This window comes from Archocentrus centrarchus, chromosome 14 (assembly GCF_007364275.1).
Source record: "Archocentrus centrarchus isolate MPI-CPG fArcCen1 chromosome 14, fArcCen1, whole genome shotgun sequence".
Classification (NCBI taxonomy): Eukaryota; Metazoa; Chordata; class Actinopteri; order Cichliformes; family Cichlidae; genus Archocentrus; species Archocentrus centrarchus.
The window spans coordinates 26,923,320-26,950,985 of NC_044359.1; the positions used below are offsets into that span (position 1 = coordinate 26,923,320).

Below are 27,666 nucleotides of genomic sequence, written 5' to 3' on the forward strand. Positions count from 1 at the left end.
ATAGAGACCAAAGTCCAGCATTGATAAGAGACAAGCAAGACTTAACAGCTGTGGATCACAGTAGGGTTTGGCAGCAACAAATTACTCTTAACAAGAATATTAAATTTACTGTAGGCCAGTACCAACAATAACAATCCAAATATTCATCTTCAATAGCTTTTCATCTTTTAAATCGTGCGGATCAGTGAGTGTTACTCAGTGTGGACCTCAGATTACTGCACTGATGAACAGGTGGGGTGCTTTTTCTTCTCCATAGCAACAGCTCAGGATTTTGCAAGTGTTGATTGCCGTCTGACCAATTAGCACTCACCAGCTGTTTCCAATAATTACCTCTTCCTCTGTGATTGAAGATGTTAATTTGACAAATTGCCGCTCTTGATTAGCAGTGTTTCCTGCACAGGCATTACTGGATTAATGAGTCTGTTTTGCAGAGACAGAAGTCAGACAGAATGTGATATTTCAGCCAACTTACCTGCAGGGAAGAAAAAAACTTGGAGCCAGAAATGTTACTTAAATGAGTAGTTTTCTTATCCGCTCAGTGTTTTATGGATGATCTAACATAAAATGTAATGAGCCGGGACTTTATTATATGACTCAGATAGCTGTTTGCTTTTGTTTGAGCTTGACATTAATCCAGCATAGTTAATAAGAAACTTATACTGGCATTAATTTCCATAGGAGATCTCCTTTTTAATAGGGCTGCACATTCTGCTTGTTTTCACTAGAGGATGAATACTACTCACTCTAGTGATCCGTGATCCCCTGACATTTCATCCTGCACCACAGTCAGGTAGCAGTTAGGATGCTAGGATACAAAACTCAGGCTGGGGACATGAGAAATATACCTGCCAAAAATCAGTGTAATGGCATTGTCATTTTTAGCATGCTGATGTTGCATTTAGCTCAGAATGCTCCTGTTTAAATTCTCAGTTGCATGGTTATGAAATCCCTTTTTTAAATAGCCAATAAGAGTATCCATCCATCCACATGGAGCACATGCTGTTTTTGCTGTCTTGCTGAAACACAGGTTAGCAGAGTCTGTTTATCTGTATTATGATTGCAGGGATAGTAATGAACCAACATTACTTTGCATTGTTACTGTGCTCTGGATTATTTGTAGGTCTGATTAGCATAAATTGCCTGCCTTTTGTTTGCAAAATAACAGGATTTATCAGTATGCTTCGTCTGTACTGAACCTAGACGAGCACTGACCAACACAGACCAACAACGAGGAATGAATTCAGCCTGAAATCATCAAAGAGCCCAACCTAAAATAATTGAGGTATCTCATCGCAGGCACACCAAATGTCGGTGCAGTAGGCCAAGATCTGATTAGCTGAGAACTCAATATTATTCAAGTCAGAAATTATTTTCCGGTGTCTTGTGGACAAATAGTGAAAATATATTAATAAGATTGAGAATGTAATACTCATGATAGCATCTTTTATATACCAGTACATCAAATAGATCTTTCTGGGAGCCGTGTATTCAGTTACGTGTGGGACAAAATAACTGTGCAATCTTTGATCAGTTAAATATGGCAATGGCTCTCTCAAACTTGTCATTGTATGAACATCTTTAAGGAAAAACCTGAACTTCAAGACTCTTGCAGTTTTAAGTGTTATTAACACGTCAATGATAAGGGTGGTGTCTGTCCCCAGAAATATTCTGAGCACTTCTCAAGCGTTTATTGTTGCCGGTTTATAAAAAGCATCTTGTTCTAAGTTTTCTACGCCGTCGTTTTTTACTATGTTGATATTCTAACTTCCACCCATTTTTAATGTGGTTTGCTTGGTAAGAGAAGTGATACTGGGTGAATGAACGCTCTAAAACAAGAACATTTCTTTCTTTAAAACTTCTGCTTAATGTGGACATTTACATGTAGATCTAAGAGTCTCCCACTGGGCAGCTTCCAGGGCTGGAAAATGAAGCTGATGCTGCAGCGGCCAAAACTGCAGCCACTTGAGGCCGGCTCTAAAAGTGAGTCAACCCCCACAGACTCCCATGTTAAAATGGGCAACTTAACAGCATCAAAAAAACATGTCTACAGCCTGGTACAACAACAAAAAAAAGTGGACAGTTTCTCCCTTTATAATAACTGTACTGAGGGTTATTTATATATATATATAGACACACACACACACAGTTTCTCCAGTTGGATACTGGTAAGGTTTAAAGTTAGAGGTGCTGCTGGTGCCTTTTGGATCATTTTTAATAAATTATCTAACCAGTAATATGGCCTGCTGCAGGGTACAGCCCATCCCAGATGTTGGTTTGTGAAATTCCAGTATTTTATCAGTATTACTTAGCACTAATAAGCAGATACCTGTCTGTGTGTTACTCCCATACAGCCTAGAGATGCATCTTGCTAGGCTTGGCTGATAACTCCACCCTCATATCCAAATATGAGGAGCCAAAATGCTAATATTACTAAGCTTCCAAATGTGCAGTGTCGCCTCGGTGAATCATGAACCCATCGGTTTTGTTGTACCGGTCGGCGTTTAAGCACCACAAGCTAATTTGTCTGCTGCTTTCAGTCCCCCTTACCAAGAACTGCATATCACCATAGCGATGTCCGTAACAGATCAATTTATTGTTAACAATCACTGTTTTGGTATAGCGTACTTCAGCAAATGGAGTAAAGAAAACACAGATTAAAATGAGGTCTAGCTAACAATCGCAATAAAAAGAAATAAATAGAAAATAATCCGATTAAGGTCTAGTAATTCCATGTTCATATGAATACATAACATCTAGAGTATAAGTTAATAAATTGAAGCTACTGTATAAATACATCACCAGCATGCACAAGATTGTATTATGGAGACTATTGGAGCAGTTATCATCTTACACTGAAGAAACAGTATAATAGGCAAGTGCATTTTCTCGACCAAGAAGAAACTGAAGACAAAGTAAATCCACAAACCTCACGTCTGCTTTTACAGCTTCCACTTTAACATTGCATGTGCTCTGTCCACAGATCATGCTGATTAGGGGGAAGGGGGAGGGGGGGGGGGGGTCTGTGGTTCCAGGTGGCGTTTCAGATGGGATCCTGCCGATTGTTACGAAGATAGCATTAACCGGAGCTTAAAGGTGACAATTTCCTTTTCGTTTTTAACTTTTGCTATCTCGATCGGATCGTTTCCCGGCAAAACAAGAGGAGCCGACAGGAGTAGTAACGACAATACTGACAATAAGAATTAGGTGTCCAAAAACAGTTAATTTATTTAATAAAGCACATCAGCACATGAGAGGGACAAGCTGCACTAAGTTTTACTTTATGAATCTGTAGTTTTAGGTACAGTATGACTGTGTGACTGAGCAGGACACATACCTGACACAAGCAAACAGAAACATGTTTTTGTTACCAATAACAGAGACAACCTGCTTTTCACTCAACGATCATGGGCGCAGTGCAACGAAAGATGTCAGTACTTTTTTACGCGATGAAGTCGAACACCCCCAAAAGCCCCGTCTTTATCTCCCACCCCATCTGCTCCCTCTCTCTCTCTCTCTCACCAAGCAAGGCCGTGACATTCAAGGTTACTTCATTTTTCTTGCTGCTCAAGCACCAAAGCTGAATTTCTGAATGCTCCTCCCTCACCAAATGCAGTAAAGACAGCTCAGCTTCATTTGCACGATGAGACCAGTCTCTGCCAGTGCGAAGGTATCGTTACCCAGTAGTCACACTGTGATCAATGGCATACCTCTTGCTTCTAAAGTGGTATTTTGGCAAATGCTGCAGAGGCTATCAAGGAGGGGGTTTCTTTCTTTTATTTTTTTTTTTTTTTAATTGTAGGTTATTTCTGAAACTAAAATTCCTCCCTCTGCCTACTTTTTTTTTTCACTTTTAATTTGTGGAAAAATAAAGAACTGCAGCCGCATCAGTACCATCGGCTAAATAAGTCGCCGAGGTCCCACCGCCCCCAACCCACCCTCCCTTTTTTTTTAATTTCTAAGAACAATTTAACTATTATTATTATTATTTTATCATCATTTGTGAGCGCGCGTGTTGTGTTGTTTTGGCAGAATGAGGTTCTAGACTCCTTAGTTGTTGCCCTCTCCTCCCTCGTCGTCCTGCTGGTCACTCGTCCACAGCGTCAAGTTGTCTCGTAGCAGCTGCATGATGAGAGTGGAGTCTTTGTAGGAGTCCTCGTTGAGGGTGTCCAGTTCGGCGATGGCGTCATCGAAAGCGGTCTTGGCCAGGTGGCACGCCTGCTCTGGGGCATTCTGGATCTCATAGTAGAAGACGGAGTAGTTAAGAGCCAGGCCCAAGCGGATGGGGTGGGTTGGCTGCATGTGCTCCTTGCTGATCTCGTGGGCCTCGCTGTAGGACTTCTCAGAGGACTCCACCACCGAGGCTCTCTTCTCCCCCGTGGCCACCTCAGCCAGGTAACGGTAGTAGTCACCCTTCATCTTCAGGTAGAACACCTTGCTCTCGTGCTGCGTTTCGTTGCAGTTCTTGATCAGGTAATTGTCAAGCAGGTTGAGCACATCCTGGCAGACGGACTCCAGCTCCTTTTCGATCTTTTCCCGGTAGGCCCGCACCATCTCAATCTTCTTCTCATTACCGTCGGCCGACGTCTTCTGCTCAATGCTGGAGATGACGCGCCAGGATGAACGCCTTGCCCCAACAACGTTCTTATAAGCCACGGAGAGGAGGTTCCTCTCCTCATTGGATAGTGCTTCATTCAGCTCTGTGACCTAGAAAAGCAAGAAGGAAAATGCAACCATTAGCCTCATCTTGACTGCTGTATTTATTTGAAGTATATGAAGACGATTCAACAGCTGACATAACTTAAACAATATGCTGCACAGTATGATTACTCAAAGTAATCAACTTGATTAATTGAGCACTTGTCAAACTACAGCAATCACAAAGTGCAAAGAAATAAAAGAGACCTCAAAGGCCACTCAGACCGAGCCCAAATACACCCAATACTACAGTCACTGCACCCAACAGACTACGCCACGCCTCCAGCATGTTGACATCGCCCTCTGAGGTGACTGCTCATTGGCTGCCTGTAGCTCCAAAAGCTGGTTTTGTTTGGTTTTGACAGGGCTGTGTCTGGCTGGAGGATTTAATCCGTTCTATCCCACAGAGACTGTGCAGCTCAGGCATCTTTACAGACCTTTCCTAAGTATAAAGCCTGTTGTTACTTTCTTTTTCAACACAGAGCAGTTTCATGAGCATAACAAAGCAGGGGGCACTGGCCAATCAGTGAACAGCGCTCCACAATGCCTTTACTGAACACTACACCGGTTACCATAAAACTCCTTTAAAACTGATGGGACTTATATGCATATAAATGGAAAAACTTTAACTGTTTTGTTTGTTTGTTTGTTTGTTTTTTATATAATGCACCATGGAAGACTAAGCAAAGACAACCAGACAGATTTTGTGTATTTGTGTAAGATTCATTCCATGTGGGGAATATAAATGTCTGCACCTAATTTTTCCTCAGTCCATTTTTATAGTTCCAGAGAAATTTCCCAAAAAACAAACAAACAAAACAAAAAATGGCGATAATCTCCTCAACTGTCAAATTTAACGGGATTCATCTTCAGGGGCTTCGGAATATCTGTAGGAAATCTCAGGAAAATACATGTACTGGTTGTCAGTATACTACGCAAGAATGGAAAATGTCTTGTCTACACCCTGAATTGGTCACGGTGTGAATATAGGGTGACACACTCTTCCCGCAGTGTTAATAAATCACTGTCTGTGTTAACTGCGCAGCAATGTGCATTCTTCAGCGCTTGCAGAGGTTGTGTATGAGTGGCTCATGCAGCATCCTCAACACATGCTGGGGTCTTGCTCAACAACACTGAAAGAGTGGAAAGCTTAAACCTTTGACCTTTGTGGTTCCTCGCAGACACACTAACATCTCTGTGAAACGCACAGCAGAACCTCCAGTTGTTACTACACTCTCCGCTGATACAAACATATGACTAACGGCGCGCTCATCCAATGAACCGTTTCAGTCCTTACATTTACACCCAGTTTCACTGCAATACTGTCAATACATGAAACAGCCGTGAATCTGAGTTGTTCTTGAATTGTAAAACGGAGGGAGTGGAGGGCAAAGAGCAATATGTGATGCAATCTCCAGTTTCCATGGCGACTGCAAAATCTGCTTTGTTTGTGAGAGCCTTTTTATCTCTGCTGGAGAAACTGGCCACAAGCTGCTCGTGGTGAGGATGCTGCCACGGCCGATGATATGGTGAAAGTTGCAGCATGTTGGGTGGGGATCAGTAAAAATGGCTAAAACACAGGCAATTTTTTTACTTTATTACTAGTTTCATAAAGGGCCTGAAACGCCGATTGGTTTGCTGGCCCTTTACTGCACACGTTAATGCTGCCCAAGAGTCCGTAAACCTTCCTTAGCCCCAACTTACAAACAAGTAAAAGAACACCCAGAGCATTTTAAATATCCATGTCAGTCTGCAGGGCAGTCTTTCAAGTTTGCCCATTTGTTAAAGTAATGTATGGACTGCCATGAAATTCACAAAGCTCAGAAAACGGCCCACACATCATGTTGGTGCACATCCTGCCAAACAGACTCCAGCTCCTTTTCCCGGTAGGCCCGCACCAGAGTGAAATATCAGGCATCAGCACTGCCATTGCTGACCAGTCTTGAATTACAGCGCGATTGAAAACAGACACTGAAAATACATTTCACTGACTGGTTTATCCAATTACTTGGTTACTGACTAAATACCCGGATAACTAATGACACTGTTGTTTAGCAGTTTGTGCTTCCAGTGTCCCTGGAAATAGCCTCTTAACGTCGCTGGTACTGCTGTAGATTATTCTCTGATTGGGATACTTATTGCCACTATTATTTGTTTCCAGTTTGAAATGATCAGCTGGGTCCAAAAAATAATCAGCGATCAATATCAGACATGGGAAACTATTGGAAAACTCCTTTCTATACACCTTTCCTGCACTGGATTGGGGCGTCAGCATAACTTAAACAGTTCCACGTTCTTTCTCACCTCACACTGTGATTGACCAGCTATTTTGACACGAGAGAAGAGAGAGGATTGTTTTTTTATGCATGCAGCCCAATGTGCTGCAATCTGTGTCTCCTTGGAGATATTTTCTGAAAATCTCTCCCCACGACGGCCCGTCCAGTGGAGCCATTACGCTCAATCATGCTCTGAGTGACCATAAGTTGATCTTCCATTGGAGTTTCATGCTATTTTAATAATATCTCATCCTGATCTATTGTGCCATCTGAGAGTCAAACTTTTTTATGGCAAAGCTAACCATCAATATGCAATCATTTCACTAGCAAAACTTTACAGGTGTCAGCCTGTTCGCTAAGGGGTGTTTCTACGAAAGATAAACATTACAACAGTCATAAATGCGACCTCTGTACTGCAAAAGAATGAAGACAAAGAAACAGATTGCACAATGATCCCACTTTACTGAACACAAGCCCAGGAGAAAGTTCCCCCGGCCTCCCATCAGTCCTCCCTAATCACACCCTCAGCACTGCCTCATCCCATCAATTTATAATTAGCCTACACAAGTGTGTGACCAACAGTGAATGCGACCAGCAAGAGTGGGGCAGTGCTGGTGCAACAGAGAGGTCAGAAAAACAAGGCCTACCCAATCCTTCTGTACAAACATGGCTGCCTTTGTTTCAGGAGGCTGCAGGGTGATCAGAAAGCCCTGACGGAAGCTGTGGCGCAGGGATGACAATAGAGCTCTGTCTACCCATAAAGCTCATCAATCGTGCCTGCTCTCTCGTGACTCGTCCTTACACAAGGCAGTCAAAGTCCCAAACAACTGCGTGTTAATACAAACAAAGGCCAGGCAGAACAATCAATAACTTCCTCTTTGACAGCTCTCTGCGTGGTTGTTAAATATCACTGCTGGGCCTAGCTTAGAGGCTGGGCTAGAACTCAAAGCCCAAACTTTAGATTTCCATTTAATGGCTTGCAATCCACATAAATGTTTGCCACAGTCCCAAAGATTCCCATTTTTCTTGCTGCTTCTGCTGCTCCTACTGCGTCCTTCTGTCTTCTCCTTTGCTCTCACTCCTAACTCTCCTAACCTGATGTGATGTGATGTGACTGCCTCTTTCAGGCAGATGACCACAAAGGCATCGTGTACTACCTGACGTCACCGGTGGAGTGAATAGGGTTAGCCAATTTACCCACAAAGAGCCTGGCGCTAAGGGGTGGGGGGGTCTCAGTAGTGATGGTGGTGAAGGAGCTTCAAGTAGCTCTTTGCTGCTGTGTTACCACATATGGCAGTTTCACAGCTGATGTTTGTATCCAGGTATATCACACAAATAGGATCAATCACTCAAAAGCAATAAGAAAGATGTGTGTAGACCTATTGGTGTGTACTGGACTACACACTAATTAATGTAATCTGCAGCTTCTTTGTTATAGTTACAGAACAGGAAACATACAGTGTGAATTAAAAAAATCTAATTAGCTTGATTAGATGCTGGCGCACACACACACACACACACGCCAATTATTACTGAGTAATGGCTTATCAAATACACATAATAAATGGATATACAGGATGAAATTGCCAACTGTTGTCACAGGCAGACGCATTCAAAGGTCATATTGCAAGTATGAAAAACACAATCATAGTGTATCATACTAGAGGTTAATGACCGCTAACATTACTAACAATGACAGTGCTGAGATTATTGTGTGACAGCACTACTAGTACCAGTGGATTCAGGATGCCTGATATTTTTTTTTAGGGCTGGCCCGTCTTCTAGGGACCCAGATATTGTCAAAATCTTCATACTTCTCAAGTTTGTAATAAACCCGTAAACACATTCAGGGCCATGAAATCCCCAACAAATAACCTGCACCAGAGTGTTGAAGCAGTAAAAACACAACTTCAGCCATTCTTCTACAAACATGGCATTTGGCGCCGCTACAAAGACGTTACAGGGAAATTATTAAAAGAGAAGGAATTCAAAAATGCATCATTTGCAGCCTAAAGAGGTTATGAAATTCAGAACACACACACGCTCCTAAGAAGGCAGACTGCTTTCCTTGTCAGTATTATCTATAAAGCCCTGGTAACTGTGCTGCTGACTGATACTATCACCATACAAGACTGTTTTGACATTTTAACACACGGGTGCACTGGATATGAGCAAAAGCTCACATCTGATCCTCCATCTTTCACTGTGTTGAAGGTCAAACATCCACAATGACTGAAAACCCTTTTAGGTGAAGAGGAACTTTGAAGGAAAATAGGCAGGGCCGCGCTGGTGGTGGCGTGCTGCTTTAAGCAGCGGGTGATGAAATACGATCCTATAAGTCTCGTGTGTGTAACTGGTTAATGTGTATGAAGGCTTATCAGACCAAAAGGAGGCAATTTTACAACTCTGGAAGGTGCTCACAGCAACAGTTGCTCTTAGAACCCACACACACTAAAAAAGAAAGCACAATAAAACTAAAGGTGCAGATCTGGGTAGGTGTGTCAGCCAGAGGCCTTATGATGCTCTACCATTTATGTCCCTGCTCTCCGTGTCTGTAGGGAAAAGTCGACATCGGGATAATAAGACACTGTTGAACCGCACATGCTGCTGCTAATGTGAGAACAGCTCTGAGATGCTGTAAAATAAACCTGATTATAGTGTGTGTAGGTGGGTCTGGTGGGCGTTTTTCATAGTGTCTTTGTGACTCAACAGTGAGTCAAAGCTCATTTCAGGCCATCCATTATTGTCCTGAGATGACTGTGGCTGTGGCATGATTGGACTGAGGTTTTGGAGTATGTTCTTACCTTAGACAGAAAATAAAAAACATGGTTCTGTGCCAAACACCTGGAGCAAAAACTACAAAATGCGGATAAACAGGAAATGGAGTCTAACAAACATGCTCTGGACAGATGGATGGACGTGGTGGTATACAGGTACAGCAAAAGTGCTGGCTGGTGACATGCAAAGGCAGTGAGGCCTACAGGTGGCCTACAAAATCAGAAAACACTTCTTTCATTTGGCATAAATAGCTACTCTATTACACAAGTTATTCACTACTGAAAACTGATTGGACCAGTGCAGTGCCAATATTGTATCGTGACTGCTGACTGATCATGTTACGTATCCTGGCAAGTAATTTGGTAGAAGGAGTCCCAGAATAATGGACTCTTTCCCCCCAAAAGTAAAGTTTTTTATATAAATGATTTGGCAATAATTACTATAACCAATTACTCTACTTTATATATTTTGATCTCTCTATTGTCTCTGAAGAAGTAGAGGAGGCGCAACCTTGTCTGCTGCTATGAACCAGCCTCCTTTCATTTACAGTATATGGACAGCTCGATAATAACAGCCTGTCATTTTGCCATACTGTATACTACACTGTATTCATCCCTAAACTGAACAGCGCTCACCACCCAAAGTAGAGAATGTATTTTTTGGCCCACACCATCTTTGAGTCTTCAGGATTACTTACTAGAACTGCTACAGGTACAGAAAATATCTGTGATTTAACGTGTGAGGAAGCCGGCGTTTCCACTTCTTGACAGCTTTACAGCCTAATCGCTTCAAACAGCTCTGCCGAGCACCCGCTGTTATTAAACATGATTTGTTTATCAAACAGCAAAAGCTTTTATAGCCATTACATATTAAACTGAGACGCAATGTATGGAGCAGCCGGAGCGCAATACATTTGCTAATGCACTGAACAGGGAATAACGGGCTCAGTTCATTAAGTATGATGGAAGCCTTGGCTCTCTGTGCCATGCACTTCCTAAGACAAAGAAGTAAGCTCTCCAACTGGGTGTGTTATGTTGGGGTGGTGGCAGTGGTGAGGGGGGGGTGAGGCTTATTCAAACTAATGGGGTCAAATCAGCACAATGTACAACAGCACTTATGGTAACTTGGTTAAATGCATGTGTAGAAAAGTGCAGCAGCTCTAACAGCTTGATTTCTCAGGATTAGAAAACACACGCTGCACAAATATATATTTATATACAGCACACTGGCCTCTTAGCTGCTGTTGCTATGTAACCCAAACATCAGATGGCGAGGTCTTTCAGATCAACACCGCAAATCTGGTAAAACCAAAGAAAAAGCAAATAAGTAAATAAGTAAATTGAAGCTGAAAACTTTGGGGCCAAACTGGTTGGACACGTTTAGTGACCATGACAGAACTCTTTGGATTAAGAAGACAAGAAAGCAGAACAAACTGAGCGAGGCACAGCGAGCGATTGAAGCCCCCTTCAGACACGCGCTCATTTTCATTATTCTGACAGCATCTGAATCTCCCTCACCTGTCTGACCTTTTCTAGTTACGACGAGTTACGGAGGCAGTCGCCCTCCATCGGACCCATTAACTTATCACTTATAATGCAGCACAGGTCTCGACTTCATGCAGCCACATTGATGGCATGAGTACAGCTGGCTCCATTAACAGTTTGTGAGCTACAGCCATTTTTATGTATAGTCCCTCCATTTTCACACAGAAATTGTGCAATCAGATTTATAAAAATAAGGGCTATTTTTAATACTTTAAAAATCCTTTGTGATCAATGGATGATTTAAGACAGAAACCTAGCTCTACTGACTTCACTCCCTCGAGATTCTCTGCCACTGAAAATCACCCTGCTACTGCGATCAGCACTCACATCATCAATAAGCTTCCACTGGCAGCAATATATGCCCATGCCATAACATCGCCTCCACCATCCTGATGTGGTATGCTTTGAGCTAACAACGATCGTTTGGGAAATTTTAATGTATCATGTCTCTTATCGGACTGATTTACTCGTCTCCTATAAATTACTCACTGTGCAAAAACATACATCTGAATGAACTTGTGAGGAGCATCGACTTCAATGACCCATGCTGGGGGAAAAAAAAAAGGTTTCCCATGTATGAAAGCAGCTCAAGAAAATGAACTCAATTCATTGTGTGATCTCTCTTAACAGTGACACTAAAGGGTTAACCAAGTAAAAGCACATGATTAAGATCAAACCCAGATCAGATGCACAGTCAATAAAAAACATCCCACCTGGGTTTTTATGATACGTGGCTGTGTATGACTTGGCTTCTTAAGTTGAAACAAACAAGGGAAACAAAAGGGCAAAAAAAAAAGATTATTATTAAATCATTTATGTAGAATAAGATCCAATACAGTATATCAATATTTGATCAGTACTATTAGAACTGTTTCTGATTGGCCACTACTGTTAGTTTTTACTGGTGGATACATTTCAATGCCGTGCTACGATGTAACAGTTTTATTAGCTATGCATATTGCAGTACTGTGATCAACATTCATCGTGTGGCACAGCAATGAACTTCAGTGCCTGTACTTTGGCGGGACGGGTAGTTTGTCACTGAGAGAAGGCCAGTGCAGAGTAGCACTGTGCTGTGCAGTGTGTTTGCAGCGTGCACTTATCACTGCCGATGAGTACTTCACCACGATTCAAGAACTGTAACTTGTGCTGTTTGGGTGTTTTAAAGATTTTTTTTTAGCCTCAGCTATGTGGATTTGATGGGGAGTATTGACACTGCGCGGTAGTTACTAGATCAGAGTTGTGCTTTTCAGGTTAAAAAAAAATGTAAGAAGATAGTTTCTGAGGCTTGCTCCCTAATTTTTGGTAGCAGGATGTTTGAGATCCTAAAAGACACCAAAGTGCTAACACAAATGTATTGTAATATCTGTGATATCACGTTTCGTATGATATCAATGAGTGAGACCTCAGTTATTTGATGGGTGTAAAAAAAAATAACTAGTAAACCTAAACTGACTGAAACATTGTGCTTTCAATTTATGAAAAAATTGCATTGGATACAGTTAATTTCTCAAAGATGAATAGCCAGATTTATTGAAGTAATAAATTATTGATGCTGTAAAAGCAGAACTGAAGCTGGGACATGCTGTTATGTAATCTAATTCTAAGACAGTGGTGAAAAGTCCTAACAGCAGCCCATAAATCATATAATTCATTCCGAGAGGGCCCAGCTCCTCAGTTTAAAGCCTGATGATCCTCCTGAGGGTGTGCACCGCGTCGGGTCCTGTCATCCTGGTTATCTGGTTCTGTTGCCACTGGGGCGGTTGCCATGTCTGCAGTGGCAAGGGATTCCCCTCAAATGATGGGCGAGGCAGCAGACACACCCCGCTGCCCAGTGCTGCAGAGAGACAGGCTGGGTGAGGGGCAGCTCGTTCGCTTACTCTCTGACTCGGCATAAATGGGAAGGGGTGGAGCCGGGCCCCCTCTGGCATTGCCACTACAGGCCGGTCCTAGTGAGCAGCAGGCAGCATGGCCTTTACAACACTTTGACAGCTTACTTGTTGACTCTTGGAGTTCAAGACCACGAACAGGAAGCAGCTTCTACTAATTCTGTTAAATGTGACAGGCCATAACAGATATGATTAAGATGTCTATGATCATATAGAAATATGACACAAAAAAGTACTTATCCCTTAGCATAAGAGCAAAAAAGACAGTGTATGACAACAGAAATTATTGTTTTGATTAAGAAGTCATTAAGCACTGACACTGAGTCTCCACAAGGACATTATGGCCATCATTTTAAATACAGGAGCACAGGCCTGGCCACGCAGCACTTCTATTTCTCTCCATGTAATTGTTCAGAAAGTCATGACACTGTGAGATGCAGCCTTTTGTGGGGCTGTGATAAAGCGCTGCCTGTGAAATGGTGCACTACGGGTGGACCTGTGCTGCATCTTGGCAGATGCTGCGGCACGCCTCTGTGTGGGAACCTGCTGTAAGAGGTCGAGGACGCAGGGATGCGGTTGCTACAGTGCATCGATTGAACCCAGGCGCTCCATCACGCTCACGAGTGTGCATTTGCTGCAATATGACATCTGCGGAGACGATTCTGGAAAGCCGTCCGTCCACCAACACCCACGTCTGAAAGGTGAACGGATCGCGTTTTGCGCGCCGCTTCTGCGCAAATCGATTGCGAGCAACCTTCAGCCAACATTGCTCCTTCTCACTGCGCCAAATGCGCAGGGACGAGAGGGGACAGTGCCCGAGATAGAGAAAAAAAAGGGGGGGGGGGGGCATTTCACACTAAATCGACGGCTCTTTATTTGATTTAAACCGGAATACTATCATCAGCACAGCCTGCGATGTCACTCTCATCATCATGGTACCACCTAGCTCGTCCTCGGCTCCAACAATATGCGCATCTTTCGACGGGATCCCTTTGACACCCTTTCATTGTTGAGCCATGTTTGATTCGCACGGACGATGACTCAGTCGCTTCTTATCGCCATTCTGTGCCTCATTTCTCTCTCGGTTCTTGTTACAACCAAGGCAGCCTGGCCGGTAATGAAGGAGCCTGGCGAAAGGCACCGCCCCAAGATCAGACAGTCCGCATTTCAGGCAACCACAATCCACCACAGCACCCGACCAATAAAACCCCCGATTTACTCCAAATCACCGACTTCCACTGAGCCCCGCTGGATCTGATCGATTTCAGTGATATCTCTGCCGTGTGGAAATGTGAACACAGGCTGTCCGGGCCTTACAGAGCTCTTCAAAAATGATGTCGCCCAAATCTTTTTACAGTAGCCCCTTATCACGCTCACGGATGCGTATTCCTCATAAATGCGGTCTTTTATCATAAGTTTCATACACCAATTTCCCGAGGCTTGCTGCCCCCCCCTTAAGTCCAAATGTGCTGTAACACACAGCCACAGTCCCCCTGTCTGCGCATTGCTGCCCCACTCTCAGGTTTGGACAGCTTTTAAACATTTCTCACAAACACACACACACCTCGTTGAGGCTATTTATGACAGAAAATGACAAAGGAAAGAGAAAGGTCATTACAGAGGAAGCCTACTTACCGATTTCATGCAAGCTGCCATATCATCATACCTCTCTGCCTGCTCGGCCAGCCTGGCTTTCTGCACCAGTTGCTCGCGGTCTACCATTTTAGAAGAGGTCGTGTGTTTGTGTGTGTGTCTGTTTCTAACCTGCGCGTTTCGGAGCTAAAAAAATCGTAATGTGAACGTTTTAATGCAGAGTAACGGCGCCGGGTCCGGTCGCTGCAGCTGCTGCCTGCTGTCTGTGTGCCTGCCGACGGGACACCCCTCCCCCTCCGAGCGCTTTTCCTCGGTTGTGTCACCACCCAAAAAGGCGTGTCCTCACGGAGTGATGTAACGACCCTGGCAGCCCGGAGAAACTGACGGCGCAGCCTATTGCCCTGCACTTAGGCTGTTCAGACTGCAAATGTGCAAGGAAGATGAGTCCTTCTTTAAAAAAAAAATAAAAAAAAATACAGAGCAGGCATTTAGTGCAGCCTTCAGCCAAAATGTAGTGCTTGATTGTCGGCTTGGAAAGTGCAAACGCCCCCTCCCCTCTAAAACGCCTGATATTCACTAGTAAAGCACATCAGCTATGATAAGGGCCTGCTTGATCTTATGCCCCTGACTAACAGAGAGGCCTTGTATCCTTATCTAAATTGAATCATTGTGGACTCTGTGATAAGGAAAATGGTACACAGCAGGGTCCTCCTTCTACCTTGTTACTTCTTAAGTAACCTGACCAGCAATGAACCAAGAATAACCAATAAAGCACAGGTTAATATTCCCACAATGTGCTGCTTATGTTCCTAGTTAATGTTCTCCATGCACATGAAGGGAGTTACAAAAAGAGCGCTACCAGCTGTATGAGAGGACAGCAGCTATAGTTTTACATGTTGTAGTCAGATTGAACATCAAAGAGTTCGATTCGCTGTCTTCAGGTCTCATTGCTGAGTCATTTTCAGAGCACCTCTATCTGATAAAGCAGACAAGGGAAAGGCACACCTATAACCACCGAGCCGTTCATATATTACATTTGACATGGCAGCAGAGTTGTTGCTAAGCAGAGAAGAAGCAAAGCAGCCAGACTCAGTCATTTCGAAAGATTTTCACTTTTAATTTAATTTAATTTTAAAATGACAAGTTAATGTATGTACATATTATTTAGAAGTAAATAAATCTTTTATGGTTTATTTACATACAGTTATGATTTGTTTATGTGACGGCCTTAATTACCATTTATATCCCATTATCCTAGATATCTGCTGATTGTAGTAATTAAGTATGAAGCAGCCTCATGGGGTGGATATGCTGAGTCATTTTAACATGGCTCACCACTCATGCCCTTTCATATGGGCCACTTTACTTTCCTGTCTGTGGAGCTGCTGGACATTTTCTGAGATGTCACCCAGCTCCATATTGCCTTTGAACCTGCCAGCGTATTGAAAGCATACTCATTTTTTCATAGTCAATGTACAGATTTCTGTAATTTATGTATGAGTCAGAATGTCAACTCAAAACATACCATTTTCAGTGATATTTTGGAAAATGCTAGTTTAAGATGTTGGATGACAATTCTGGTGTCCAAGAAAGGTAATTTACGTGACTTTGAACGTGGCATGGATGTTGGTGCCAGATGGGCCGCTCTGAGTATTTCAGAAACTGATGGTCTAACTGGGATTTTCTCACACAGCCATCACTGGGATTTGTAGAAATTGGTCTGAAAAGGAGAAAACATCCTGTGAGCATCAGTTCTCCAGGTAAAAATTCCTTGTTGATGCCAGAAGTCAGAGGAGAATGGCCAGGCTGCTTCAGGCTTATAGGAAGAGAACTCAAATAACAACTCTTTATAACCAAGATATATACAGAAGAGCATCTCTGAAATCACAGCATGTCAAACCTTGAAGCAGATGAGCTACAGCAGCAGAAGACCACACTCAGAGGCGCTCCGTTCAGATGAGAACAGGAATGGGCTCACCAAAACTGGACAACAGAAGACTGGAGAAATGTTGGCTGGTCTGATGAGTCTCCATTTCTCCTAAGACATCCAGATGGTAGGGTCAGAATTTAACCGTAAACAACAGGAAAGCATGGATCCATCCAGCCTTGTATCAACAGTTCAGGTTAGTAGTGTGAGGGATATTTTCTTGGCACACTTTGTGCTGCTACCTGAGTACTGTTGCTGACTATGTTCATCCCTTCATGACCATACTGTAGTCATAAAGGATGGCTGCTTCCAGCAGGATCATGTGCCATGTCACAAAGCTCAAATCATCTTAAACTGGTTTCTGGAACATGACAGTGAGTTCACTGCACTCGAATGGCCTTCACAGTCAACGGATCTCAAGCCAATAGAGCACCTTTGGGATGTGGTGGACGAGGAGTTTCACACTGTGAATGTGCAGCTGACAAATCTGCAGCAACCGTGCTATGCTATCATGTCAATATGGACCAAAGTCTATGAGGAATGGTTTTTCAGCTCTTTGTTGAATTCAGGCCACAAACCCGCTACTAGCAAGGTATACAGTGGCTGATGAGTGCATGTGCATTTAGGCATACATATAGTACATAGTCTAGTACATAGTCCAGCAAACCAGGTTCAAGACTCTGGACGAGATACCAGGAGATGGGCTGTTGCATAATGAGAGTTGGACGAGACTGTACAAGGGCACTGGCAGAGCCCTACAGAATTAAGTCCAGCAAGCTACTGATGTGCATGTTTCTAACTAAACTGTCAGACACAGACGCCACAAGCATGACATGGGGTCACAACATCCTTTAGTGAGACATATGCTCACAGCCCAGCACTGTGCAGCTCCCCTGGTATTTGTCAGAGAACACCAGAACTAGCATGTCCTCTCACTAGCACCCCATTCTCTTTGCAGATGACAGCAGGCTCACACTGAGCTTATGTGACAGACGTGTTAGAGTCTGGAGACACTGTGGCAAACATCATGCTGCCTGCAGCATCATCCAGCATGACCAGTTTGGCAGAGACTCAGTGATGGTCTGAGGAGGCATATCCCTAAAGGGCCACACAGACTTTCACATGCTAGCTAACTGTACCCTGACTGCTGTTGGGTGTGGGGATGAAATCCTCAGAGACATCACCAGACGTTATGCTGGTGCAGGACAATGACCGACCTCATATGGCCAGAATGTGTGAGATGGATGACCAAGGCATTAATGGCACTGTCGGCAGACCTGAATCTAACTGAGAACCTCGGGAACGTTATATATCAGTGCATTTGATGCTAACTATGCAGGAACTCACTGATCTTCTGATCCAGGTAACTGGGAGGAGATCACTGAGGATACCATCCACCTGCATCACAAGCATGGCCAGATGTTGCCGTGGGTGCATACAGGTACATGTGGACCATACACACTACTGAGCCACATTATGATGGAAGGTGGGTCAGAGAGGATTGTTTTGCAGATTGTTACATCATTTTGCTCATAACAAATTACACAATATGTATCAGTACAGAATTTGTGTGGTTTAACTGTTCCCTTAACTTTTTGAGAACTGTATACGGACAAATTAGCAAACGGGGGCCTCTCAGGGGAATGACAGTTTGAAAGACTGAAGATTTGGTTTCGTTTAAAGCAAATCAAGATCTTCCTTTTGATTCTCTTCTACAGAATATAATACAACATAATGATACTGTTATTATTTTTATTGTATATTTACAGTGGGAAAAAAGCTTATAGCATACAGCGTACAGCATATAAAAGCACACCTTGGCTTTAGAGCAGTTATGGTAAGCAAATTAGCTAACATTAGCAAATTTGAGCAAATTTAGCAAATTTTAGCTTAATACTCCAGTGGAACTGATACTTATTTAGTTTGCCAGCTTTTTTCTCTACTTTTACTTCCTTTATTTTACATCATAGTTATCATTTGTTGCTAGCTAGCTTAAAAATCGTAAAAAATCTATGGTTTTTGTGTTGTGCATGTCGTTAAATATTTTTTCCAAAAGCAGTTGGCTATATATATATATATATATATATATATATATATATATATATATATATATATATATATATATATATATATAGAGAGAGAGAGAGAGAGAGAGAGAGAGAGAGAGAGAGAGAGAGAGAATGGAATTTTAATTTAATTGTTTGGGTACGTTGATTTTTATTTATTTATTTGTCTATGTTGCATGGCCTCACTAAGCTAACAATAGAGATTAGCTTATCAGTTACCTTGTATGCATTAGCTACAATCACTAAATAACTTACAGAGGGAAATAGGCTGGTTTAAAAAGTAAGGTTAAAAAAACTGCCAATCTCAGTCTGACACTGTCATGTAGACGTGTTGTTTTCCTGCAATACATTTATCTCCCTTGAACAAATTCAAATCAGTCACCATATTTGCATTTATGTGCCATCAAAGCAGAATAAAATCAAACTGATTTTCAGGATAATGACAAATGTTCACTGTTTATAACGTCTGTTTTAACACCAAAAAATGTCATATAACACAAACTAAGAGCATTTGCTTAATTATATGAATAATTATTCATTAGTTACAACCTCTATACGATTGTATATCATTATATAGGAGTTTATAGAACAAGAAACATTTATTTCTTATATACACACATTGTATTTATGGATGTTTCTGTTTCCTTTCTCTGTTATAGTTTATAGTATGCAGTATCATTTTGTATATGTTTTATCATACATATTTGTGGATTGTGGATCAAAGGTTGCCCTGTAAAAATTTTTATTTTGATCCACAGATCTCCTCAAGTATATTCCTTGATCGAAATATTGCATGTACAGTAAATATCTGAACAAAGAAAGCGAGACAGACAGGTAAAAGCTTTCCTTTTCTTTGTTTATCAAACAAATGTGTACATTTTGTTTTATATAATATATTTATAAAGTGCTTAATAGGCTTATCTAGTTATACTATTTAATCATAGAATGTCATATTAATTGTTTTGTATGTTGTTGATGGTGGAGTATTACTCCACCAATGTGACAGCTGTTATTTACATAATGTATACAAGTCCTAGGACAGTACACCCACATCCTAACCCATGATGGTGGGAGGTGGGAGTGTGGTTCTGCTGAAATCATGATAGTGAGCAGGTGACACCAGCATCTTCAGAGTGGTTACAGTTGTGTACATCCCAGGATATATGGGAGCAACTCTGCAGGGATGTCTCAGTGCCGCGGCACTTGAGGTTGTCTAGCAGGATTGTTCCCGTGCCGGGCCCAAAGTAAGCTTCTCCCCGTGCCGCTGTGGCTATTCCACATCCCACTTGACGACACACCACCTGGGCATCCGGGAGGTCCCAGGCGTCATCACACACTGTGCCCCATCCAGAATTCAAGTATATTTCCACTCGACCCTCACACCGGTGCTGGCCCCCCACCAGTCTTAGCATTCCTACAAAAAAACAAAGTCTTGTATACTTAGAGCATTGGTTGTTATTGAGACTCACTCCAGAGGAATGCGGCATGATTGTGAAATAACTGAAAGCGCATGTGACCTACCTTCAGATGGTTGTGTGGTGGTGATGGTCGCTGCTGTCTTTTCTGTTATTCTGAATTCACGTGCGCTCGCAAGGTTTAAAAGCATGGGGTCAAAAGCTGAGGGGAAACAGAGAAACGCTCCTGAATTAGAGGTACAGTCACGAAAGATCAGGTCACAAAAGCAATAGCAAGATTATCTTCTGCTTCTTCGGTTCCCGTGAGGTAATAACTCAGAGAGACTCTTTGCAAAGGTAATTTCAGCAAGTGTTTATAACAATCTGTTTTTGTAATGACGTTGATGCTTATAGCACTCATTTTCATGCATAAATCGCATCTCCTTTGCCTGTCGTAATTATTAAAGGCAAAACTACTCAAAGTAACTGCCACTGTTAAACCTCTGCGTTTACAATAACATCTGCATTTTGTGATCGATGTAAAAATGAGGATTTACAGTATAAATAAAGGAGAATAATTCTGATTTAGATTTAGCCTTCAAAAGTCAGATTTGGCATGGAGGCACACAGCGCCTTGACTCAGCCGCTGTTTTTTTATGCTCTCTGGGCTGTTTCTTCCTCAGGGTATTACACTCATGCATTGCAACCAGACAGCTCAGCGGGGCGGGCGTAGATGACTGGATAAATAGGTGGTGTGCGTTTTCAGTGGAACTGATGACTTAAGAGAGATGTTCATATGACTATAGATACAGAAATTGCTTAAGTTCAGCATGTGCGTATGCTATGAGTGCATGCCTAATGAAGCCTAGTTTGAAAACAAGTAAAACAAGTAAGGTCTTACATGCACAAATAACTCCAGCATCCTCATGATGGCCACAGTTGTGCTGACCCCAGCCCAGGTGAAAACACTGGGCCAGCTCTAGTTCAGATCCACTGCATTCCACATTGTCCAGAAGGATCGGGCCCGTACCGTGGCCAAAGTAGGCGTTGGACTTGGCTTCAATAGGCGGGCCACAGCCAAGCTGCCTGCACACTACTCGGGCATTGAGCATGTCCCAGTCATCATCACACACCGTCCCCCAAATGTTTTTGTAGAGGATCTCTACACGACCCTGGCAGCTACTGTTGCCATTCACCACACGGATGGCTGATGTGCCTGCACAAGCATAAACAGATGGATATGTCATTGCAGTTTTAGAGTAGAAATGTCTTTTCCTTTGTAACTTGTGGACGAGTGTCCAAAACAAAACACATTTTATTTGTATGCAGAACCCAGTACAATATTGCTACCTCTTGCTTGGGTAGTTGTTGTTGTTGTTGTTGTAACGGTTGTTGTTGTGCTTGGTGGCTTGGTGACTGGAACTCCTTGCGTAGCTGTGGAGACAACGAAAAAACAAAATTACTTTGATGCACGAATACACCAGACAACCTGTTTATCATGGTGGGGTTAGTTTATGGAACACATTCACCACCATGTTTTATGGCACTGTGGTGCAGCACATATAAGCACAGCGAGGGAGAAATGGCTCTCCCTGTTGGTAATATGGCAAAATGCACATTTTGTTCCAACTATGGACAAAAAAAAAAAGAAAAAAAAAAAAATTCCAGGACAACACATGGAACAGGCTGGTGAAGAAGAGCAATGACTGAGCTTGTTTGCACAAAGCTGAACGTAGCCTGTAGTGAGTGGTGTGGTTTACCTTCAGTGTTCAGTGTTCCCCACAGTGCTCGCTGGACTTCTGTTGCTACAGGGGGCACAGTAGTGGACCCTGAAATGGATGAGAAAAAAAAGAAAAAAAAATATTTATTTATTTTACAATTTCTACTACTGTCTTTACTATATACTATATGGTTATCTTTAGATTATCAGTATATAAGGATTAGACCGACATACTGGCTTATTATTTAAATGTAGTTAAATAAAAATGATGACTTTTACAAAAGCTACTTTGAGGCAACATTATAGTAGTCCGTAATGACTATTTCCAAAATAAATTGTCACAATATTAAATAGCTGTCACAGTAGTTTGGGATGGTAATCTAGTCTGATCCAGTGCTTTAGTATGCAGTAAAATATTTCCTCCAAAATTTGTTGAATTCCCACTGAATTCTGTCCAGCTGCGATAAATCCAACTGCTTTCCTGGTACTTCATTGGAGGATACTCTGACATGTCATCATGCTAAAATGTAATTGTGAACTTCATTTCTCAGTTACATTGTGTGCTACTTGTGTTAATGTGGCATCGTACCGGTGCAGGTGACCCCAGCGTCCTCATGATGACCACAGTTGTGTTGGCCCCAGCCCAGGCTCTTGCATTTAGTTAGGTCCTGCTCAGTGCCGTAGCAGTTGACGTTATCCAGAAGAATGAGGCCGGTACCGTAGCCAAAGAAGGAGTTGGTGTGTGCAGAGATGGCACTACCACAGCCAATCTGTTGGCATACTACCTGGGCATTTTTGAGGACCCAGTCATCATCGCACACTGTCCCCCAGTTTCCCTGGTAGTAGATCTCAACTCGGCCCTGGCACAAGTTCCGTCCATTGACCAGATGGATGGTGCCATCTCCTAAAGCAAGAGGGAGAGGAAGTGATTTGTAGGCACTGATGCTGATATATCTTTTTCTCTGCAGAACATATTTTTAGACTCTGTAGGTTTTTATTAGAATCTCTATTTATGTCAATTTGGGGGTATCAAAGGGAACAGCAGCTGCTGGGATTTGACACTGAAGGAAGAAAGGCACAGGTAATACAATACACATTATGGGTCCAGAGAAAAACAGAAGGTGGAGAGCTAAATCAACATCTGATACTGCACTAAGCACAGATGTTGTCATCTTATGCCTTTTTGCAGACAAAACACGGAGACAATAGACATTCTCCTGTGTCCATCATTTAAGAGAGCCCTGAATCTGGAAGGCTTTACTAAATTCCCACAGGGATGGCTGCTGGAAAAGTAGCTGGATACGTCACTTGTTAAATTAGATTCTTCTTTTGGTCTCTCGTGGTCCTTTTGGGGATTACGAGAAAATACAACAGGATGGCCACAACAAAGGCAACCCCAGCAAACAAAAAGGATGGCCTGGAATTCAAGAGGCCTTTGGGGTGTGTTTCAGAAATTTCCACTGTCCCACAAGACTTTGATGTTTTCAGAACCGAAATAATATATCACTTCAGTTCAGTTTATGTTTCTTGATTAATAAATCTGTGCTTTTTGTGAGCCTTACTGCACTTTTAAGCAAACTCAATGACAAAACAAACCACCGCTCAAAATTTGCATTGGACTGAGATGAGCATATAAATAACCCAATCAGCTTATTTAACAGAGAAGCAATGCTGCATCTGTCACTTAAAGCTTTATGCAAATGAGCCTGATGGCACGGTTCCATTTTTTCTTTGTCCACTGAAGATTAAGTCCACATATAGGTGTAGTTCTCAAACATGGCTTAGATGCTTAAACCCACAAAAACAGATTTGTTTGGCTTTGTGATGGTATGAAAAACAAAAACAAACAAACCAAAAAAAAAAAAAAGAGTGCAGTGTAATCAAACATTTAAATTCAAATTCACAAACAGATGCCAACTGCACATCCGGCCAAAACGGAGCAATATTAGCGAGCATGCTTCTGGCCACCTGATGAATGAAATCTAAAACATCTGGCTCTACTGTTGCTAAATGTGTTGGTTTCGGTTCATTCTCACCACTCTGAAACCCACAGGCTCAATGCCAAATACACAGCAGTGCAGTAAAACCACAACTATAAACTGAAAGTCTCTACACAGCAGAGAGGAACTTCAGTTTTGGGGGTAATTTTTCTGTGGGTACATCATTATTGTGACACAGAGTTAACCCGCTCACATGCAAATGGCTTTGTGAGCCACTGCCAGACCTATGTGTACAAATTACTGCAACATAACATGTTTATTATGAAAACTTTGATGTTGCGCTGGGTTAGGTATCTGCCTGTATGTTTTCTTTTTCTTTTGTAAAGACTGATTCTTCCATCTCTCATTTAACCCTGGCAGAAGACCAGTCTCATTTTGATAAAAGCAGAGGGTACTTACGTAAACCAGATATCGACTGGGGTGGCGTGGTGCGTTCCTCAAAACCTCTGTACCCCAGCAAGGCTGGTTCTAGCATTCAAATGAAAAGAAAAGCAGCAACTTCATTATGTTTATTCTCGTTTCTTACTGAGACTTTTATGCATGAAAATATGTTTGTTCCAACATAAAAATGAGCATTTTAGGCTTTACCTCTGCAGGTAACACCCACATCTTCATAGTGGTAACAGTTGTGGATGCCCCAGCCCAGGCTACGGCACTGGCTAAGTTCTATTTCGCTTCCACTGCAGTCCACATTATCCAACATGATGCGCCCGGTGCCTTGTCCAAACTGAGAGCTGCTGGCCACCGCCACAGCCACCCCGCATCCCAGCTGACGACACACGACGTTGGCGTCCACCATGTCCCAGTCGTCATCGCACACCGTGCCCCATGAGCCGTTGTATTGCACCTCCACTCTGCCCTCACACCTGTTCCGTCCATTCACCAGTTGTACTTTGGAGAGACAGAAAATATTTGTCAGCTTTTTGTCTCAGAGGAGACATTTTGACGGGCACGCGCTTCTGCTATGAAGAAGACAGACTGGCGAGGCTCTAATGTAATGACAGGTAATAGGAGGGAAAAATTCCTCTGGAAAAAGTCTAATCTTACCAAGTTAAGGCTATCAATAAGCCACATGACTCTATGGAAGTGAATGAAGTGGATGCAGGAAGATAGGAGGTTACATAGCAAATAAGTAGGGATTAAGGAAATAGAGAGCTGGGAAAGTGACCTTGTTTAAAAAGCCCCAGGCACTGTGCTACCTTCTGTACTTTCTTTCACTGACACGCAGCCAGATGCTGATAGGTTTTCATGAGGTTTACTGGGATGCAGACATTTTTCGCGCCATAAATGTTTCGGGCTGTTAACGAAGGCGTGCGGCGGTGTAGTTCACACTCACCTGGATACTGCAGCCTCACCGGGCTTTGCACACCATTGGCTGAAACAGAAGGAAGGAGTGGGAGAGAAAGTGAGAGAGTATTTGTTGAACTATTTGTTGAAAGGTGGTTCTTGGTGTTCTATAGTTACTGTACTCTATATCTACTATATCTATTTTCCTGTAGCGTGAGACACAGACTGAAATCACAACAGGAGGCCTGTCCAGACCTCACCAGAAATATGGGACATAAACTTGGTTTTTAAGCCATGGTAGGGGCATCGAACACATTAAATAACCAGCAAAATAAACTACATTCCCATCAACCATAGCTGTACTATGGAGGGGGGGGTATTTCTGTGATGTGAGGCTAATTCCCACACTGGAAGATGGAGGGCAGTCTAACGCCTGAAGACTAATACTGTATCTCAGATTTCAACACCTAACAAAGACACAAGGGAGATAACCATTGCACCCAATATGGGTCACTTCACAGGCTTCTCCCGTGTGTTTGGGACACTGAAACACGAACAGCACATACATGAAACTCAAGGTCTCATGCATGTTATTGACTTGTTTTTTGGAGGGAGATGCTATTCTTATTCTGAGGAGGAGCAGAAAAGTAATTACTTACTTGATAAAGTCCGTCTGCTTATTTTCATGTCTCCTGAAATTTGAACACAAATAAATAAGGTTAGGAAGGCACACATCTGGTCATCTGTTAACTCTGTCAGTGATCTGGTGTCAGCACATTTAAATATGTTGCTGTGTGCGAGTGTTGGTTCAGTGAGTCGAATTGATTTAGTCTTGGTTCAAAAACACCTGCAGGGCTTTTATCCAGCTATCACTATGGAAGCACAGGGCAGGCAGTAGCTGTGGACACAAAAGCACTCATCTACAGGGAGTTTACTTGCAGGTACACTGGGTCCTTGAGCATTATTAGTGCCTCAAATGTGTTTAAGCAGTGGCACAGAAGAAATCATCTCATGTGTCACACACTGGCTCACTTCACGGCCACGGCAACAGTTTCTTTTCTGGGATTTAACTGCTAAGATAAGTCAAATCCCTGAGCGACTTTAGTCCATTTGAACGCATGTTAAGCAAAGACATTAAAGTTTGTTTAATATTACAGTGGTAAATAGAGCTTAGGAAGGTCCGGTCTTTGGTTACCAGGAAAATGGCCCCTTTGGGAAATTATATACTTTAATGTTGTGCTCCAGCCAGCACTGGTCACTGAGAATGTGGAAGCAAAGCATAAACGTTTTAAGCCTATTACCTTTCCTTATATTACATTGTAATACACAATAATGCACAGCAATGATAATTCAATACAAACATAATCTGTTCTCTGCTATCTCCTGACATGACACGCAACATTATGTACATATACATTCAGGTAGCTTCACAGGAGTGAATGGCCTTCACCTGCTGTACTCTTTACAGAAAATTCATGGAGCTCACTCCCAGTCCCCCCAAGCACTCACCAAATCGCAGCAGAACACTGACGGCTACCAAGACCAGGGATCCCAGGAGAGAGACCAGGAGCCAGACGGCTGGGTTCCAGCATCTGCACTCGGTCTCCACCACACGCTGGCCTCGCATGGTTCCCTGACTGGCCATAAGTCTGCAAAACACAGATTCACACCCTTTCAGTCCCTGGTTTCCCAGAGTCCCGAGATGCATGTAGTGGGCTAGAGTGTAGTAGACACTCTTGAACTACTAGAAACAGCCAGCTGTTTTTGTTTTGTTTTTTTGTCCTGGCTCAGACAAACCTAATTATAGTATTGGATTGTTTTCACTGATGAAGCCTGCAGCTTGTGCTGCTGTAGTAGGGTATTGATGGTAGTCTGAGGTCAAGCCTGATGGAAGGGGAGCTCAGACAGAAATCATTCCCAGGAATCACATGATGCAGGTTGCTCCCCATTGATATGAGACAGCTGTGAGGAAGTTCTATTGGCATTCAAACAATCACCCAAGTTTCCCAGATAATCAGGAAGTGCCACCAACTATTGATGCTGCTGCCAATAAAATACAGAGAGCAAGGTACTGAGTAACACTGCAGTTTTGTAAGCACAAAATGGCCGCGGTGCACGGAGCTGGCAGTAGGATGACGTCTGTTACTGTCATGGTTGAAGCGAGGAGGTTTAGCTTGGGAGCGTTGTCAGCAGCTGGAGAAGCCTTGTGTTACAAGCGGAGTTAGACACCTGTGTCACTGTTCCAAGGGGATTTTCCATCAGACAGAGAATATTGGGATTCACCGACAAATCACTCAGTAATCAAAGTCTGATAGTAACGTGACCAGACACTGAATACCCTTTGTTCTTCTGAAAAGAGATACTGAAATGAATGACATGTATTTAATATTGTAAATGATTAAAAGAAAAAAACCATAAAGATAAAGTGCAGCAGGGCAAAAAAAAAGTAAACTTTTAAACTGTACTGTAACATTGTGCTGTAAATACAAAAGGTTTT

General features: G+C 42.6%; 2 protein-coding genes across 2 annotated transcripts; both read right to left on the reverse strand.

Annotated features, from left to right (window-relative positions):
• Window positions 1-3,781: 3,781 nt before the first annotated feature.
• ywhag1 (3-monooxygenase/tryptophan 5-monooxygenase activation protein, gamma polypeptide 1) lies at window positions 3,782-15,073 on the reverse strand. The gene is made up of 2 exons (XM_030745977.1): window positions 14,818-15,073; window positions 3,782-4,704 (listed from the first exon to the last, which is right to left on the reverse strand). Exons 1-2 carry the CDS (start codon window positions 14,902-14,904, stop codon window positions 4,048-4,050), a joined length of 744 nt encoding a protein of 247 aa, XP_030601837.1. The 5' UTR covers window positions 14,905-15,073; the 3' UTR covers window positions 3,782-4,047.
• A 4,359-nt stretch (window positions 15,074-19,432) lies between these two features.
• Window positions 19,433-26,893, reverse strand: LOC115792412 (scavenger receptor cysteine-rich domain-containing group B protein). Its single transcript, XM_030746932.1, has 11 exons — window positions 26,679-26,893; window positions 25,829-25,861; window positions 25,219-25,257; window positions 24,471-24,773; window positions 24,282-24,350; window positions 22,472-22,786; window positions 21,923-21,991; window positions 21,513-21,596; window positions 21,064-21,378; window positions 20,290-20,385; window positions 19,433-20,182 (listed from the first exon to the last, which is right to left on the reverse strand). The coding sequence occupies exons 1-11, from the start codon at window positions 26,875-26,877 to the stop codon at window positions 19,866-19,868; spliced, it is 1,839 nt and encodes a 612-aa protein (XP_030602792.1). The 5' UTR covers window positions 26,878-26,893; the 3' UTR covers window positions 19,433-19,865.
• Window positions 26,894-27,666: the final 773 nt, after the last annotated feature.

Excerpts from the sequence above, each read along its gene's own strand:
- ywhag1 (XM_030745977.1), bottom strand. The coding sequence starts at position 14,904 with ATGGTAGACCGCGAGCAACTGGTGCAGAAAGCCAGGCTGGCCGAGCAG. Across the intron at positions 4,705-14,817 it reads TGGCAGCTTGCATGAAATCG|GTCACAGAGCTGAATGAAGC; the intron begins GTAAGTAGGCTT and ends TTGCTTTTCTAG.
- LOC115792412 (XM_030746932.1), bottom strand. The coding sequence starts at position 26,877 with ATGCATCTCGGGACTCTGGGAAACCAGGGACTGAAAGGGTGTGAATCT. Across the intron at positions 25,862-26,678 it reads CAGTGTTCTGCTGCGATTTG|GAGACATGAAAATAAGCAGA; the intron begins GTGAGTGCTTGG and ends TTCAAATTTCAG. Across the intron at positions 20,386-21,063 it reads TGCTGGAGTTATTTGTGCAT|CTTTTGACCCCATGCTTTTA; the intron begins GTAAGACCTTAC and ends GTTTCCCCTCAG.